Source organism: Aphis gossypii, chromosome 1 (genome assembly GCF_020184175.1).
Source record: "Aphis gossypii isolate Hap1 chromosome 1, ASM2018417v2, whole genome shotgun sequence".
Lineage (NCBI taxonomy): Eukaryota > Metazoa > Arthropoda > Insecta > Hemiptera > Aphididae > Aphis > Aphis gossypii.
The window spans coordinates 31,826,976-31,847,917 of record NC_065530.1 but is presented as its reverse complement, the minus strand read 5'-3'; the positions used below and the strand labels follow the sequence as shown (position 1 = coordinate 31,847,917).

Here is a 20,942-nt window from a genome sequence, read left to right as displayed (position 1 = left end):
ACGCGTATATGATATATGTATACTATACACGAATGGTTTATAGAGCACTCGACAAATTCTAGTCTCTTTTAACCATGGCACTAATACTTGTGCGAGTGTAGTACCTATGTCACGGAATGACTGTTGTAGTACACTTACACACAGACAGTATATTTTTGACTGAAATATAGGAATATTTGATTTTTAGATTCTGAACAATCTGGACGGAGTGATGAACGTATCGATATAGTGCATTATAGAGGTAAAAAGTAAGAATTTTCTAACTTTTTTAAAAAAATTAAGAAAAACAGCTATAGAGAAAACTCGAAGTATATCATTATAGGAAAAATGTTATGAGCGTTTGAATTTTAAATTTTTACGAAATAGCGTACCTAACAATATAACGATTTTCCTCAAACGATTTTAAATATTTGTTATTATTCAAAATATATAAGTCGTAGATACTTGAAAATTTCACCAGTTCTTTAGATTGACATTTTCTTTACATAATTTATTTTTCAAAATATTTTGCTTATTTTAAGGCTATTTATAGGAATTTGAAATATTCGTTCTTGTTTTTTTTTTTTTTTATAACTTTTATCATCAGTCAGTAAAATTATTTGAATATAATATCATGGTTTATATCATTTTTATACTTAAATAATTTATTTTTTAATTGTTTGTTGAAAGTATGGACAATTTTGAGCTTATTTTATTTTGACTGTGTTTAAATTGTTTTCAAATTTAACTTAATAATGTCTTGATTTATAAAATTTTATAATAGGATTTATTTTATTTTTATGTATACTGCACATTTTTAATCAAAGAGTTTAAAAAAAATTCGACCGTAGTATACATATAATAAAACAACCTTTTAGGTTAGTCAATTCAATGACTTTTTATCTGAATGTTTGACAGTAACAATAACACGCCCGGCTCACACTCATGGTACCTACAAGTAGCTTTTGAAAATGTGTGTAAAATGTTTATAAAGGAACTGAATAAAAAAAAACTAACTGCTGGTGTAAGTGAACCTTGCACTGTCGGGGGTAGTATTGGTTGAAAACATACTTGAGTATATAGTTGAGATAGAAGTCTTATAATGAGGAGCAAATTTTTTTTTTTAATTTTGGTACCAATAATTTGGCATTTGAAGCATAATATTAAGTGTGTGTTTTTTTTAATGTAGAAATGTTATTCTAGAATCTAGTTATCATTAGTCGTTTTCAATATAAATTTATCTAGTATTAGAGATACCACTCGGCACTCAGGGTAGGTTAGATTCTGAATAGCACTGATCAGGACTGAATAGGAAGGGCGAAGGTTTGAAATCGAGGAGAGGCGATAATAAATAATATGGGATACAGACCGTCGTTTAGCGTTCCCCGTATTCTAATAAAAACCAACCACCTTTGGTTTTGACATCTTAATAATAATAATATTAATAATAAATGTATATCCATAATCGCGGTTGAGCTGTGATAATTTATCACAGTGTTGTACTCGATAATGTTATTATAATCTAAATAATTAACAATTAAAAAATTCAATTTTAGGGGAACGCACTTGCTCCCTTGGCTGCGGCTCTGATCTATCTGTGTATTGTTTGTATTATATATATTATATATTATATACTTATAAAATAGCTTATCAAGCGGTCGTTATGCAATAGTTAAAATACACATAAATTATTTATAAGTATATTTATGTATTATATATTACCTATGAACGTTATAAATAATGTTTTAATACGGTCTGTGTCGGGGACAATTATTGTATAGTCAAGATTTTATTTTTTAATTAGAAACGAGACAAACGAATTACGGAGAGTGTATTTTTTGTTTCTGAATAACTCGGCTAGCGAAATATTATAGACCTATATTATAGTGCACACTGATAAAATACGAAAATATTTAAAACACTGCAATGGATAAAGTATAGTAGACTACTGTGTGCAGTAGTGTGTACTCGAAAAGAAAATTCTTCAAACAATATTAATACCAGTGTATAATATTCTCGGGACGCTTTTATGTTTTTTCAGTATAGAACTATAATATGCGTTTTAATTTTACGCTGTCTACTCCATAAAACCTTTGTGGGTTAATTATTATTTATACGTTTATATAATATATATATATAGACTTGTTGACTGCTTTTAATTTCATTTAATTTTTTTTATTTTTAATAGAGTACGATGATGATAACGTGATAGTAAATAACGTATTTGCATATTATACGGCACATGCGTATATTATAATATTATATTTTTACACAGTTTAATTTTAGGCATATCGTATTCGTTTGAATGTCGTCATTGAATAGTATTAAAAATATTTAATGCATATACGGAAAGTTCTGTTGTTGGTGTTGTTGTTGTTGTTGTATAAGGTCTGTATTTTAAATGAAATATTAGAATTTTAAGTTTGGTTTTAACAATGTGATATTTTTCTTCTCGTAAAAATGAAATACTCAAACTACCTATTTGATTATCTACATTAATCGACAAAATGTTTGAAATTCTAAAATAATGAAATCAAACGCGTGTCGTCGAATAACAATATTTGTCTAGAATATTGTAGTTTTTATTATTATTAAAACTAACTATGTCAGACGGGGCGATGCCGTAAACGAGCAGTATTGATCAGAAAGACTACACCGAGACGTTTAACCAAACGCACACATAACTTATATATTATTAACCGCGTTTTCGATTCGGCGGCAGACTTTAATTCGGTAAAATAATTAGCCAGCGGTGAAGCGTATTGTTCGACGATTATTTAGTGCACGTGTAAAAAATAAAACCGATTTACAGTTTCACGATACCGTAGAAATAGTCTTATAATTTAAATTAGTTTTGTTTGTAATTCGAATGTTACTTATAGCTGGTACTACAGTTTTATATAGCGGCATAGGCGTATAATATTTATAACGCCCATGTTAACACACACACATTTACGTCTATTATAATATATCACTACACAGAGAGTACTTACTCAACATTTCAATTGAAAAACACAATTTTAGCAGTATGCATGGGATTTGCTCAAACGTTATTTAAATATTGTGAGACGTTAATGGCACTCGGCTTGCAGCAATAGTCGAAGATGTAAATAATTTTATGCGATCGCTGTTAACTTTTTTAATTGCGACAGAAAAATCATTATTATTATATAATAAAACTGAATTCAAACGTGCGGTGCTTAAAGTATTTCAAGTGAAGCTGATAATAAAAATAATAATGAATATGAATACCTAGCTATACACAATACGGCACACAATCAATTCATGTTGGGCACATTTAGTGTAGTCGCACGGAAAGTTTGTCTAATGGGCGTAGATATATATACCTTACTATAAAACCAATCATTATGCTGGTAAATTATTCTCGCATTGACTAGTGTAAGTTCATTTTACAAACTATATTAATGATAAGTAATAATTACTAACAGTTCCTATTTTGTCTTTTGGTTGATACGATTTTTGAAACTATACTCACTATTTATTAGTAACACCAAAGATGGGATGTACAGATACTTACTGTATAGACTGTCCCGGAGCAAAATAGTGTTGCCAGATTCTTTTTAATATATTACTATAGAAATTAATGACGAGAAAATATATCAAGACATTAATACGGAACGATTCACTATATAAGTTTTTTAAACTATAAATGCTCGTCATTTTTTACAAATCCAAAATGCTATATCGTTTACATTGAAATGTATGTATTATATTTAATGAAAGGTACTTTAGATATATTTTTTTAATTCCATAGACAAACGTTTCGGTAGGAGCATAAAGCTGTATTTCACATAAATAATGTATTACTGACCACTGTTGTGGAAATTGTTTTTAGTGCAGAGTTAGCACTAACGATCTTATTGTTATCATTTATATATATGTACTCGTATTATTCACGGAAGTGTAACGGCCGACGGAAAATAACACAATGAGTTATTTTATTTTGAATTTGACTATGACAAAACCGTATTCAGTCGAATCGTACGTATTAACTATTTACCATAAATAGTAGGTACCTATGGATGGTAGGTATACTGCAATCCTAGTCGATCAATATATTCTACATTAACTGGTTAGATTTGTCAGAATTAAACAATTCCACTGTAGAACATATATAAATATTTTACTAAACTAGTATCTAAAATTTAGTTTTTTTTTTTTTTAATTTCAACTTTGCGACACGTTTCGGAAATATCCATGACACATAATCAACAATAACATACATACTCTTAACCATTTCGTTTGTAAAAATTACAGTCTCCTACAGTTCTTAAAAGTAAGGAAAGGAAAATCGCAACCTAATAACCTAACGGACAGGAATCGGACGAAATTTCGAACGTGATTCGAATCCGCCCAATAACTTTATATAGTTTAATATTAGTTAGAGTAGTGTAGTGTTATAATAACTGCGTTCTATTATAATACTAACCCGATATTCTTCTCCGGACAGTTCCATCAGCGTGGAGTTGGTTTCGACCAGGTTGTGCAGCGGGTCGTCGTCCTCGACCACCCGATCGGAGACGTCCGCCGCGGTATTGTCGGAGGCCGACGGCGACCAGGAAGACAGCGACGAAGACGCGACGGCGGCCACGGCGGCTGCGGACGCGGCCGACGAAGCTCTCTCGGAGACGGGCACCACGCTGACGTTGACCATGAGACGGGGCGGGACGACCAGCACGCGGTTGATCTTGACCTCGTCGTACTCCAGCGACAGCCTGGCCGCGAGGTTCAGCTTGAGGTATTTAGCGAAATCGGTGCGTCGCATCTGCGCCACGGTCGAGTTGCCGGACAACAGCAACACGAACCACCGGCTGGGCGTGTTCTGGTCGGCGGCCAACACGGACGACGACGGCGACGACGGCGAGTCGGCATCGCCCTCGCCGTCGCCCGCCGCGGATCCCTGTGAGCGCATGGCGTCCTCCAGGACGCGTTCCTGTTCCTCGCTCGCCTCGTCCCACCGCTCGAACAGGCTCTTGTTGCCGGCCACGACGGCCACCGTCACCGCTTTGGACGGGGACGGCGCCGCGCCGGGCCTCGCTTCCGCGTCGCCGCCGTCGTTAACCTTTGCCGGTCCTCCCGCTCTCTCCCTCTCGCCCACACCGCTGTTCTCGATCATGTACTTGGTAGCCACCGTATAGTATCCTTTGCCGGCGGCGGCCGCGGACGGCGTGGCCGGATCGTCCTTGTGGTTGAACCAGCTCTTCAGCATGTTGGCCATGAGGTTTTTGTTGTTCAGGTCGCGACCGTAATCGCCGCCGCCGCCGCCGACCGATTCTTCGGCCGACCGCGACGGTTGGTCGGTGCCGGTCTGCACGACGTCCGCCCACGATTCCAGCGGTCGGACGGTGGTGGCCGACTCCGGTCTGGTGGCCATCGCCGACGCGTTGCGTCCGTCCGCCGGCAGAGTGGCCACGGCGGCCGTCTGCACGTTCCAAACCGTTTCGACGGCCGCGGCCGCGGTCGTGGACGTGACGGACGCCTCGGCCGGTGTGGTGCTGGCGCTGCCGTTGGTGGCGTCGGTCAGGTTGCCGCTCAAGAACGCCCCTTGCAGCGTGCTGGGCGTCGGTTCTTTTAACGGGTTTGTCGCCTCGTTTCTCGACGGTAACGTCACTTTGTCCTCGACGGCCACTCCGATGGCAACGGCGTCCGCTGTAAACAGGTAACCAACACGAGAATATAAAATGTGTTATACTGCAATCGCGGCCGACGTCAATTTTAATACACAGTAGAAATCGTTTATAATGACGTTCGAGGGATCGAGGAAAATTGGTAATAATAATACAGTTTGTCATCATGACCGAAATTGTAACTTCAATACGTATAGAAAAAAAACAAAGATAAAACATTTATTTAATTAAATTATTATTTTAGAATTAAGTTTACAACATTTTGTGAAAAAATATCTGATCGAACTTTGTTTAAAAATCACGATCTACTTGTTTCTAGTTCTTAACAATTTGTTTTCGGACGAGATTTTTCCAATACAACCAAAAATAACCGTCATAACATCCGTATAGTCATTATGCAGACGTCATAATAATCGATACAAATTAGTACACACAATATAAGAGTTTTGCAGGGACCTTCAATCGATTAATGTAATTGTGATTAATCATTGCATCCAATATATGTCATTTCAACCGATGTCATTATAAACGGTTTCTACTGTAAATGTAAAAAATGTATTTCAGTGGCGGATTAAAAAATAATTTAATGGATGGAGTAAACTGCTAATATATTTAACACAAAAATCCATTTTCGATAATTCGTAATTAAAATAAATCTATGACCTCATAAAAAAAAGTCCGAGGAGGGGCGAACCACTACCTCAGATAGTCAGATGTGACTCGATCAGAATGTGATTCAAAAACTCTTAACTTTATGTTTGTAAAGTGTTTATTATATTATTTTTTTTTTTAGTTTAGATATTTAGAACAACTAATAAATAACTATATTTTATTCGTATGTACATTTTCGTATAATTTTATTACGATTTATGCTGCGCGTTTCAATTTTAGTTCATTAAATGATTTGATGTTTGCACATATATTATTAAATTGTTTTTTATTTCATTGGATAGATATTTATTTACATTATTCATCCATTTATATATGTGTTGGAAATTATTTTTTTATTTATAGTGTGTAAGTTGTAATAGTAATAGTATATTTTTAAAAAAAAATCTGATGCTCTAAAAAAGTTAAAAAATTGATCTGTAAAAAATAATAAAATATCATACTTATAACAAGAAAATGTTATTGTTATTTTTCAATGTCAGAAAAATATTTATTTCTATATAGTTATGATTTTCCATCAATGGTGTTAGAAAATATAAATGCTTTTGGTATAAATAATATTTGATCCATAGTCAGTAATAATTTCTACATACAGATTTAAATTGGAAAATTAAATTAAAAATAAATACAGCAGATGTACAATGATTTTTTTCGATATGATACAGTTATTATGTTTGTATTTGTTAAATCGTACAATACATCAATGCTCGTCAGCGGTACTGTTATATGAAAATATTTGCATTTGCATCATGAGTGCTGAGTGTGTTTATTATATAATATTTGTATTAAATAAATCTATGTATCAACAAAATAACATTTTACACTATTATACCATTAATATTATGTTAATTATTTAATACAATCGTATGCTCAACAAACAATCAACAATCAACCAATTTTAATTTTTAATCTATATTACTAGTAACCGTGATTAATATCAGAAGATATTATTTATGCACTATATAAAGTGTATAATTTTTATCAATGTAAAAAATGTATATCTTATTATTATCTGATTGCGAGGACGAGATGATATTATTATTTAAGACTGTGAGAAAATATAAAATATATTTTAACTTTTAAGTGAAAGACTCTGGTTATAGTTGTAGAGTAAGTATTCGTAAGTATTCGTAAGTTTTGTTTCTTTTGTTGGTTTTATAAATTGAAATAAATTATTATTATTCACTTGAATGAACATTACCGTTGACAATGGTCTATATGTTAAAAATTCTTTCTATTTACTTTTTTTTTCTTCATATTATTATCTTTCTTAGTGTTTTCTCTATAAAAATATGATTTGAGTAAACTATGAACAAATAATAATATATTTCCAGTCTCGGCAGTTTAAATTTCTTTTCTTATTTTTTTTTGTAATTTCAACATAATAATATTTTAGAAAACTAACTGTCGTTTACAATTCTTTCTGATTTCAGACACTTTAAATAACGAGAACTTTTGTAACTTTGGTTCATTTTCAGAATATTAACGACACTTTTTAAAGCATTTCAGAATATTTAAAAAATTGAATTTTCTCTCAAATACGTGTTTTCAAAAGTTTCTCTAACGCTTTTACAAAAGTTTATTCAAAGATTTTTAATAACGTGATGGTATATTTTTAGAAAACAAAAAGTTGTTTTAATTAATTTTTAATTTAAGCCGAGTTCTTGTGGATATGTTAAATTATATTTGAATAAGACCAGGAAAAAAAACACGAAATACTTAGGTATTTTAATTTTAACAGACACTAATTTCTTCAACCATGTTATTATCATAATTTCCAAGATGTCATATAGTAATCACGCATAAATTCTTCTTTTATATAAAATAATTTTTAGACGAAGTCATTTCACTAAATTAAGTTAGGTATATTGAACAAGTCTTATACTTTACTCTAAATCGTTATTCATAAAAAATTATTTATCACTGCTCGTACCGAATTGCCATATTAGATAATCGAGAATATGGTTGACCAAATTTAATAATTTTATAAATCCTTTCATACTCTATAGTTATTTCAAACTTATGATTTGTCAATTAATTTTTCAAGGTTTTTAATGTAAAATAATATCACTGATTTATTTATTTTTTTGAACCTAATCTAATATTAAATCAGATTTAAATTAATTTCTAGAATATATTCATAATATATTGATGATGATTCAGATTTTGAGTTTTTTCATGTTAGGTTGTAAACTGAAGAATGTACCTATTGATTTTAAAAAAGAAAATTTTTATTTTTGTTTTTTTTTTTAAGTATGCTATCACTTTCTATATAGAGGCTTTAAAAGTTCAAGTATTCCAATCGATAAATAGAAAATTAAACATACCTAGATAGTACTTTAGTTTTTTTAGGTAATTGCTCAGTAGTTTTTTCAACAAGTATATCAAAAATCCGAAATCACATACTCATAGGTTTATTTTTCTATAATGTAGAATATAATAATCTGATGAAAATCTTATGAATCTTATGAAAAAAATAAAATGTTCACAAATTATTAGCAATATAGAAATATAAAGAAGTGATACTATTTTTGAGTTTATTTTTTCATAATTAACCATATAACTATTATATTATACAAGATTATAATTATTTTTTATATTTAAATTTTTATTTGTGCATTTATATTGTGCTTTCTCAAGAGATTTTTTTATGAATTCAAAAAAATGTAATAAATTAAATAAATTAGACTCTCTTTAGATAAAAATGAGATAAATAAACATTTTATAAAATATGGATGTATGTGTGCTTGTGCGCGCGCGAGCGTGTGTGTGTGGTTATGTTTTTCTGACGAAACGTGTAAAATTATTGCGCACATATTATGAAAAACTCGTAAAATAATACATCCCATAGATAACCGGTAGAACGTGTGTGGGATAAATGATGATAATTATTATTCGACCTCATATTATATAATATCATTATGATTAAATATTATATGGTGCACTGACACGAGTACCACATTGCAGTATATGTGCGTACGAGCAGTATTATACGCGATGAAATTTGCATAATGTGTACCATAAACCATAGATTAAATGTTTATATTAAACGTAATGCAATTTTGAATACAAACCAAAGGCTGCGGAATCAATGGATATCATCAGTTGCGCACAAATGAAATACATCACGACGCCAGCGTGATAAAATGACTGCTGGCGAGTACGTATCTGGGAGCATTTGGTTCCCTCCATTTTTTAAAAAAAATTATTTTTTGTATTGTATTTGCTTCTTTGTTCCGCCTTGTCTCGTTTCGTTCTCGCTCGCGTTACATCTAAAACAATAATATATACATATTATTAAGTGCTATAATCGTTAAATATTACATAATCGCTCTAGAATACTTTTAGAATGTGTAATACTACATATTTTGTAGGCGACTATTTAAAAATAGATATACCTATTTTCCAATAAATGAAAAATAATTACTAGAATTTCCGATGGTTTTCGTACTATGTGGCGTGTATAGTCTTAAAATATTAGCTGTATGTATGAATGACATGACAATAATTTAAATAACTTAAACATTTTTGTAAAATTTTGATATGATTTATAATAATCAATTATTGTTTATAATGACTCAATACCTACTAAATTCCATGGCATGCAATCATCGTCATATTATTATACATGGTCGTATTTATAGGAATTTATCACCGGGCGGTGACAAAAATAACTATCCAATTATAGAAAAAAAGTATATCAATTAAAAAAAAAAAAAATTATAATTAAATATGTATTATAACTATGTCTTAAAAAATGACAAAATAAAATTTTAATTTTAAAAAATCCTAAGAAAAATCATTCTTAATTTATTATAATATCATAATTGATGGTGGAGGTTAGATCATTTCTACGGTTAATACGACTAAGGCATTTTTTCTAACGATAATGGTAATATTATATTATAATGATAACAAATTTAAAAATATAAAAAACGCAATATTAACTTTAGGAAATAAGTGATTATAGTTAAGAGAAAATGAACACAACGTCAATTTAAAAAAATAAAACAACCACAAGAGAAAATAGCTCCTGTTACTCTTTTTTAACAAAGCTCTGATTATGTACCTACTTTAATATGAAAAAGAAGTAGGTATATCAAAAATTATTTTTTAATAACTACGGAGGCCCAGACAAATAAAATACATCGCTGTCCCGTGATCAGTATATTATACCATTGTATCTCATATTAGCCATTATTGATTATATGCATAAAATAAGAAAAAAATGTTCCATGTTCCTAATCACATGGTATATGACCGCTGTTTTTTTACCAAGTTACCCCCCTTCAAAACAGTATTTTTTTACTGGTAGCTAGTTAATAACGATGACCTAAATAAAAAGTCAATAATTTATTACTCAACTTTCTCGATTTTAGACGGCGTAAGCATTTTTTTTTCTATGATTGCAACAGTACGGGGTTAGGATACTAAGCTAATATATTTTTAAAAAGACATTATTTTTGACATGAAGTGGTAGTCGAATAAATGGTCATGTTTGACGTCATTATATATTTTATAGCATAATAATAATAATAATATCGTTGCCGTTCATAAGTTGGTGGAGTTAAGCTACACATTGCGTGTTTTCTAAGATACGATATGGTCAATATACTCAATATTATTTCTGGTGAGAATACGTTTGCAATAATAAATCACTATTTCTTGTTTATGGCCATAAATGGACATATGGATACGGTTTCTGTGTATATAATACTACATATATGGTCGGTCTTTTGTTATATTTCCAAAGCACACACACCCGTGTACGATAAAAGATAAATAGTCATCTCTTTTATTTCCTGTGCGCGAACGCGTATCCATTATCACACAAAATGCTTTTACTTTCGATCTTGAAGGTATACAAAGAAATATAATTCATTTTCGTATTCTGGACAAAGAGTGATACATCACATGAATACATCCCTAGTTGAAAGCTGTTCAAATATAAAAGTTGAACACTGTTGTTTAAATTTATTCAATTATGTGTGGGCTTTTAAATTAATATGTTTACATTTTGTTCACGTTTTAAAAATAATAGAATCCTGATTATTTTTTATCGAATCAAAATGGTTTTAATTTTAGTACCTAGTGTTTATTTCCTAATACTTTTTTTCATTACGAAAAACTTATCCAATATATTTAAATATCTAACTTAACATTTAAATTGAGAATATTGAAGATTGTGTTGAATATAACATACCTACCTAGTTTATACTGTTTATAGGTATATAGTGACTTATTATAAATTATTTTAAGGTAATATTAATCATTTCAGATTATTATTATGCGACAAAGCAATTTTAACATAACTCTTTGATTTTATCAATCATAATTAATAATTGATTTTAAGCAAGTTATATTTTATGGTTAACATAATAACTAATATTATTTGTATTTCTGGTGGGTTTTTAATAAAAACAATTAATTTATAATTGTTTGAAAATAAATCAATCATAAATTTAAAACGTTCAGATCACGTAAATATGTTACAATAAAAAGTTTTACCGTGTAACCATCAAGTTCACTATAAGTACAACCATAAAAGTTTCTTGATTTTACTTATAATTAATACATTGAAAATTTCACATATAAAGCTGAAAGTTTTACTCATTGATCCTGCTGTAATTTTAATATATGGTAATGAATTTATACTTAAAACAAGTATGAAAATTCAAATGTATACTTAGATTTTTATTTTAGAATTTTTTTTTATGTTAAAATTCAATTAAGTAACTGTCTAATAAAATAATGCATTTATTTTATTACAGGATATGCTCAAAGCTGTTTCCTATTTTAATACTTTATATCAGACTTATTTAGTGGAAATATTAAATGTTGACTGTAAACTTTATATTTAATGCCTTATGCTAAAAACTAAACGAACGTATTTAATTGGATTATAGATTGTAATTATTATAACTTGAAGAGGAGAATCTGGTTTTATTTCTCATCAATTTTGATAAGCGATGACCTAGGGATGAAAATACAATGTAATTAATGACAGTTTTAAAATATAAATTGGATTTAAAAATATGAATATTACTATCTTAGTTATCTGCCCATGTAATAAAAATGCATTAAATATTACATTAAAATATAAATTGTTAATAAATATATTGGTGATGTCATTAAACTAATTTTGTATAAGTACCTAATTAAAAATCCCATAAAATTTTTTTTCTTCTTTGTAGTATATACAATATAAAATACTATATACAGATATTACACTGATGGTATTTGTGATATAATATACTTGTATTAAATGGTATATTTTATGTGTTGTACAGAATTATTTTATACAAAAAAAAAAGCAAAAGTATCTTCTGTAATTTATTTTTGCTATAATCAGATAATGAATCATTGATCTTTAGTTATTAATATTTATTTTTAACTTAGTTAAATAAAATCCATTAAATATTTTTAATTCTTGTTAATTTGAAATTATACTACCCATCTAAACATAATATAACACCCAGTATTTTTTTTATTGTTGTTAAATGTTAATGCATTTGCATTTGAATGAGAGTAATGTTAATGTAATTTGTTTAGTTTTTAAAATAAAGGAATTTTTAATAATATTTTAATGTACCGTGTATAAATGTCGTTTGTAATATATACTACAACAGTTTACTATAACAAATATTAATAATATAGTTTAATACGCACGGTAATGCGGGTATGGCACAAGGTTATTTTAGGTATATATAATACAAACAATATATTATGTGCGTAGGTATATCTCGTTTTTTTTTTTTTTTTTCATCACTAGTCGGTGTACACACTAATAAGTTCGTAAATATTATAATATATATGTAGAATCGGTATTTTAGCTCGTGCTCAGCCACGCGCGTGCCCACATCTCGCAGGTGGGGTTAATATTATGATTTATAATAATATACAACGTACGACCCGTGCACAACAACTACACGTCATGGCAGCATTGACGTGCCTTTGAAGAATGTGACTTTACTTGTATCGCTGTACAGCCGAGATAATATATTATCACGGAGTCAACGTTTTTGAATTGCATTGTTATCCACTGATGTGTTATATCAAAACAATATTTTGAAGCTAATGAATATTATTATTTTTTTAATGGTCGGATACCTATATATACCTACGCATATATATATATATATATATATATATTTTATTTTATATACCTACTACATAATATAATATGCGACCTGTACGTACATAGCTTAATAGTGGTTATACACTGTGTATGCGATAATACTATAACCGTTCTCGGTTTATTATAATATTTTGTGGCGGGGTTACAGTAAAGGTATATATTATACTTTGTCATCATAATTCTATTATACCGGCAGAGAATATAATATTATTATATTATTATGGCGAGCGTTATACGAGTTAGTTAATCACCGAACGTGTTTAGGTATTTGTAAATTCTGCAAAATATTATATATATATTATTATAATATGCGCCGCGTGCCCGAATGTGTAACGCGCTTATTCGCGACGATGATTCCATTTTTGCATAATTTATTTTATCTCTTAAATGTGTTTTTGTCACCATTATTATTTTTATTTATTTGTTTATTATTATCATTTTTTTTTTTTTTTTGTCGTCATTTTTAAACGTATGTAGACATAACAATAAACAACAACATAACTGAAGAAAAGCGAGCATAATGTTTAAAATATTAACGAGAACATGCACAACGTTTTTAAGCATATGCACATTTCGGTTGTAAACTAACACTTATATCAAAACCACACATGTAGTATAATACTTATAGTTGTTAAAATATTGTCTGTGATCTTTACGAGCAAGTATATTATTATAAAATTATAACGATCGCACCCTATAGACGACAATGTGTTAAATTTCCCATGTTTTCATGTCGTTCAGACGTTTTCCTTTAAGTACCGAATAATTTGGCTGACTATAATAAATGAGGACTTGCTTAAAACCGATAAGTAAAAATAATCTTTATGGTTAAATCTATTTTATTTCAGTAAGTTATAGTAAGTATTAGTTTAATATGATTAAATTATTATTGCGTGATTATGTGACATGTGTTCAAGTTTTGTGCTTGAGTGAGTTATAAAACAATATTTAGGGAAATTAAGTTAACAAAGTATTTACGGCTGAAGTTTAATCATTTGTATTTGACTCGTCGAAAGAAAAACTGGGAATAGGCAACTATGAATATAAGTCTATAAATACATGCTAAATTTCAAACTTTATAAACACATTTATACAATAATATAGCGGTTGATAATTGCTTGATATCTAAATAATAACATTAGCCTACTACGATCTAACTTAATATCCCGAGCGTTAAATGTTGACTATTACGAACTTATGGTGCTCTAAACACAGTTGACATGCACGTAGTTAGTTTTGCGTAAATTCATTATAAGTGATTAAACAAACGAACCCGAAGTCACGAACGTTTTAATAACTTAATTTATTATAATATTTAACATTTTTACTACACTATTTTAATATAATGCACTATAATATAATATGTGCGATGTATAAGTACGAGCATGATTTATACTCAAGTTAATTGAAACAGTCCGACTGCGTTATAATGTGCGTGTGACATATTTAGATGAATGTTTTCAAACGCTAAAATATGAAATAATATTATAATGTGTGGGATTTCGTTAATAGACGGCGGAGGAAAATTATTCGCCAACGTGGTCGCCGCTCACGAGTCACGACCCTACTCATACTTTTAACGATATGCGTCAAAAAAAAAAATAAATATATATACCATCTTAATTCGCGCACATCGAATACGTCGGTATCATATGAATCTAGTATACGCGCGTCTGTCTGTTACGCATATTATTATAATATAATATTACACACGTCGCAGTGGCACATGAATAGACATTTTGTGAGTTGGGCACGAACAGCTCACAATAATAATAATAATAATACGAGGTATATTAGTTTATAATAATAATAATATGTAAATATAACGATGTTCGTCATCAGCGGTGGCTATAGTCACTGTATACCGCATAATGTCATGCATACACTATATATGAACACGGGATCTGCTATTATATTATAATATATACGACTTTAATACGTATTTACAATACTGTTGTATATACCCTATTACACCGTATAATATATTATTATAAAGGCATACAGTGCTCTGCCATTGTTTTGTATTAATTTGTTGAACTATATTATTATTATTATATTATAATATACATTATTATAACGCGAGTGTCAATGACGGCTGTGTGAGCGCAGAGTGTGTGCATGCACAGGTATAGGTCGATTAAAACCCATACGGTCGGTTGGACTCGAGTGCGTGCCGCCCGGAGAGCGACGTGGGAGCACACCTAATAATAATAATAATAATAATAATAATATATAATATTGTGCATGATGGTGGTGGTGCTGCTGTTGCTGCCGTGAACACCAGATAATAATCCCAGCGAAAATGCGAATTACTTCGTTACTATGGGGACCGTCAAAATCGATAGGAACATGTTTTACGGCACATTGCGTCGGTATATCATTATATTACTCTACTCGTACACGATGTTAAACCTATATAATATAAATTTATTATAAATCAGCAAACGTAATTGAAAATTATATATAATGTGGCGCGATCGACTAGTAGCGCGACGAACGTAATAATATAACGTCGACGGACTATCGCGACGACGAGCCGTGCTGTCTCGTGTAGCTGTGTCTGTCGGTAAGTGACATAAAGAGTAGGCACGCTGCACGAGAAATATTTCCTCTACTCGGAAATAGGTAGAAATCAAAAACGTTTATATAGGACTACCTACAGACTACGGCAACGTAGTTTTAAGTTTAAAAATAATAAATCGTCTCATATAAATGGAAATATTTAAAGCACTATTTTTGTATTTGTGTTTTAGACTGAAGGAGGTTTAAGTACTTTTTTAAACAACGACATTCACATTGTTTTTAATTCCGTTCTCCGAGAAAAAAAAAGAGCGTTTTTATGAAAAAGCCGGCCTTTAAAATATAATAATTATGAGTATTATTAAACTCGTTTTATTTGTCTATAAAGATTTCAAGTTGATATTAATGGATAACAAAAGATTTTAGTGCGACCTCGTCTATACACGACTCTTTAACAACGATCGAAAAAATATGATTCTACCAAGATCTTTTTTTAAAAAAAAAAAATAAATAAAAATAACCGAAATAATGGTACCGTTCTGTGTTTGGAGAATCACTCTACACGTAGATGTCTATCGAAAAAAATTTCACGTAGTTTTTTGCCAACGCTGAGTAATCTCGTACATAAAAGCTGCCGTTGAGGGTCGCTGTCACCGTTTAAAGGTACATTAACAGTTTTTTTTTTCAATAATATAATAACAATAACAACAAATAAAAACATTATTACAGCTAGTATCAAACTATGGCAACTTTTGATAATCGGTATTCGTCTGGCGTATCGCGCGTTCGAAAATATTATTATACTCGCGCTAATACACGCGCGTCGCGTGCATATAGCCAGCCGCCGTCGTCCATTGAATAACAATCGAGTTCGTTGAAACTTTGCAGCGCCGGATTTTTGTGATATATATTACCTATTATTATTATTATTATTATTATTACTATATTATTATGCGACGTGTAAACAGTCGTCGATCCGATTGATTGCCTACAAAGATGTCGAGGCCTAACCGTATATATAAATATAATCGAGGATCGTGCGACATTAATGCGGATCAGAACATCGGATTCGAAGAAAGGAGTAAAGGTAATCTCTTTTACCCCGTAACAACTGTGTGCATCGTGAATAAATTTAGATTTAAGTTGTATTATTTTAATTTATGATAGTCGATATCTACGTATCGCTGTTACACCACAGTGTTATTTTATCTCGACAAAATCGCCGCGTACAGGTCCATTTGCCACGAGTTCGTGTTGAATTTTGAATGTACACCTCCGAATAATAATTAGTTTTGTCATTTATATTAAGTGCAAACATCGATATAAACTAATGACTAATGAGTATTGCAGTCGTTTTACTGCGGGTAGTCTTTTGCGACGAATAAAACACATAAAGAATAATAATAATAATAGCGAAAAATGAGTTAGTGAGTATAGTATTTCATTATTAAGCGATTTCCGTTTTAATTTACAAATGAAATGTAACTCAACTGTAGAAATTGGTCCCCCGCGATTCATTTTCCAATTATCAACACTTTGGTTTTTAATTAACTTTTTTTGAAAAGAAAATATATATACCCTTTATTATGAACAATGACAAAAGCTATATTATTTTTATGATCGCATTTTTTTAAACTGTCAATTATATTTTGAATTAGAAAAAAAAACTTGGATATGAAATATAATTAAATATTAATATATTTTTAGCGTGTGACAGAAAATTGATAGATTTATTAACTTTATGGGTCAATATAATATAATTATAAGGGCGTATTTACTTTAAAAATGTCCAAGCAATATTTAATTTAGACTATTTTGAGAAAAATAAAAATCACATAACTTACATAACAATTATAAGATTATTTTTTTTTGTTTTAACATTAGATAATGTATAAATAAAATGTATAGTTATTATATTATGCATAATAATATTATATAAGAAGTATATTATTATACAGTTATTCAATCAGACAAATATTATTTTTAATTGAAATAATATTAATATGATTTTAGAGTGAACGTTTTTTATAAATTTTAATTAAAACTGGAAGATATGAAATTAATGAATCACGAGAAGATGTAATGTATTCATTTTATTGTACATTATTATTACATTATTATATTTTATTATAAATTATTGTAATAATTATAAGTTATAATACATTTAGTAACACGGCGATATGTATAGGCAATTTAGGTACACTTACAACCGTCTAAATTATAAATACAAATAAAAATATACATCATGTGATATTAAATTATGTTTAAATTTGTACTTATTTATATTTCACACTTATATCTATTTTCAGATTTATTTTTTAATACCGAGAGTCCTATAACATGATAGATGGTTTAAAAATATTATCAATATAATATATTTATATATATAATTGGTTGAAGTATTTCTTTTAGTAATATAGGTAAGTAAATAATAATAAATGAAATGATCAATAAAAACCGTGTTATATCAAATAATCTAAGTCTGACATTAAATGTCTGTGTGATACTAGCTTTGAATAATAAATAACAAAATTATTTTTTTTTTTTTTTTAGAACGTAGTTATTTGTAGAGTTGAAAAAAATACAAATATAAAAGAAACCTAATATTCAATTCACTCAAATATTATGCTTGAACTGTTTATAATTTGATCAAAGCTTATATAAATAATATCTATAAATATATTCTTTCATACATATTTATATACCTAAACAGTTTATATATATATATATACATATATACATGACAGAATAAATTGAGTGTACTCTATGGTATATTTTATTTTATTTTGTGTACATTTTTTTTTTATAAATATATGAATGTATGTGCGTATGTACATTTTTTATAGAAACATTGGTATTATATGGTACATTACATTTCACAAAAGTTATACTAAGATAAATTTGATTACTTCTATTTTACTATCGTGTTATGTGCTTGCAACTAATCAAACGTCATTATTAAAAATAAATAAATAAAATACAAAACAATTAAAGCACATATTTTAATATATTATCCACAGCTCTTTTTTTTTTTTTTTTAATAGAACTATTTGCATGAAAAGCAAACCATTAATCTTTCCCCAAACAACACATCAATATTTAATTTAATAAAGTAGAATGATGGTGGTATTTAATAGCGAGAAATTACTTTCCTCGTTGAGTAAATGTAATTTAGTAAATCCGTTGTCGTTATGCATACTATTAATAATACATAAAGCAGTATTATAATTATCACTCGTATTCTTTTCTGTATATTGTCTCATTATCATTTTTAATCAAAATAAAAGTAAAAAAAAAATACTTCTCTACAAATTTTAAATCAAATTATTAACTCTTTTATTATCCGATTAATTATATTTTTCAATGTACATATATTATTTATTTGCCTCAAAACGAAATCAGTGTAAAAGTTATTATTCATCGATTTATTATTATCTCAACGGTAGCTTAATGATTGTAAGAAGACATCGAATGTTTATTCAGTATCTTAGGTTTTAGTTAATAATAACATCAGATAAAAACTTTGTGTCAATTATTTAATTTACAGTTTAAAATATAATTGTTTTTTCATTCTCCTGAAACCGTGATATTTTCTGAAATTAAGTAGCATTGTTTAAGATCTACATATTATTATGTTGAACGCATAATTTTTGCGCTATTTTGAAGCCGTCATCATCGTCATCGTTTTCGTTGTTGTCGTTGTTGCAATTTATTCGTTGTGCAGATAACAGATGTTGAGCAATATACGCAAATTTAATACTTGTGTTAAGTTTGTTGTGATGTTTGTTTTAGTTTGGGTACGAATTTCATTATATATAATGTTTTCATTCGAGGTCGATAGATACGATACAGTCAATTCATTTTCATAACTATATAGATATATTTATTCTATTTTGAAAAGATAAATTTTATAGTTATTGTCATTTCTTGTGTAATTTCGTAAACAAATAAATTAATGTTCTGTCTTATTCTTTTTCCGGTTTTAGAATCAATATAGTAAAAGTAAGTAATTTAAGAGTAACAAACTTTTTATTTTTATATGCTTGATATTACTTGTGTTTTATTCACTTAAAATAACTGTATTTTATAAATTATATTATTTTTTCATTCCGATTTAAAAATACTGAGATAGAATTTTTAAGTTTATTTTATAATTTACTTTATTTTTAAATTCCTTGATTTTATAAGAATTTATTTAAAAGATTATTTTAAGAATAACAATAATTCTTAGTTATTATTACATAAATTTAATCTGTGTCCTAAAATATTTTGTTAACGTGTTATTTTTTGTTCCAACTGTGTCTTATTGTTATATAGTTCTTCTTGTTGCATTTATAATATTTATTCAAATAAAATACATTATAGTTCAGTGATAAAATCTGGTCTAATTATTGTATTTTTTTTTTTTAATAGCAGTAAAATTAATTGTAACAATAAACAAAAAACCTAACCTATGAATCACTTTTAATATATTTAATTTATAACTATCGTTATAATTGTCATCAGTAATAATATAAATATTAACTAATGAATACTGCAGTCTTATTCGTTTTAAATGAGCATCTGTATTTTAATTTTATAAAAACCAACAAAATTAACTAACGCACTATTTATTTTTGATACTGAAATCGACCATATTTTAAATTACATGTTTTATTTTTAAATTTATTAATCTACCATTATATTGTATTCTAAATTCGTATTTTTATTTAATTTACCCATAATAATATATCGAAATTGTATTAGTAAATGGTTTTGGTATAATTCTTTTTAAAATGCTTAAAATAATAATATCCGAATACTATGTAAATAATAATAATAGTGTCTCAAGGGATTGTAGATTGTATTTTTTTCTTTTGATTCAATTATTATTGTTATTATAGGAAGAGAAGATATTAGTGGTATTTCTTGTCACTAGTAAGAAGGGTTGACATATTTCGAAGGAGTACTTCCATTTGTGTAGATTGCAGCTTGTGTACAAGTTTTCA

The 20,942-nt window shown here is 29.0% G+C and overlaps 1 protein-coding gene across 1 annotated transcript in view; it reads right to left on the bottom strand.

Annotated features, from left to right (window-relative positions):
• LOC114119543 (uncharacterized) overlaps window positions 1–20,942 on the bottom strand; it is a 36,548-nt gene that overhangs the window by 6,077 nt on the left and 9,529 nt on the right. Inside the window, exons 2-3 of the mRNA XM_050204496.1 lie at window positions 9,371–9,568; window positions 4,430–5,649 (exon numbers count right to left, since the gene is read on the bottom strand). Coding sequence (XP_050060453.1) covers window positions 4,430–5,649; window positions 9,371–9,488 — 1,338 coding nt within the window. The 5' untranslated portion in view covers window positions 9,489–9,568. The remainder of the gene's footprint in view (window positions 1–4,429; window positions 5,650–9,370; window positions 9,569–20,942) is intronic.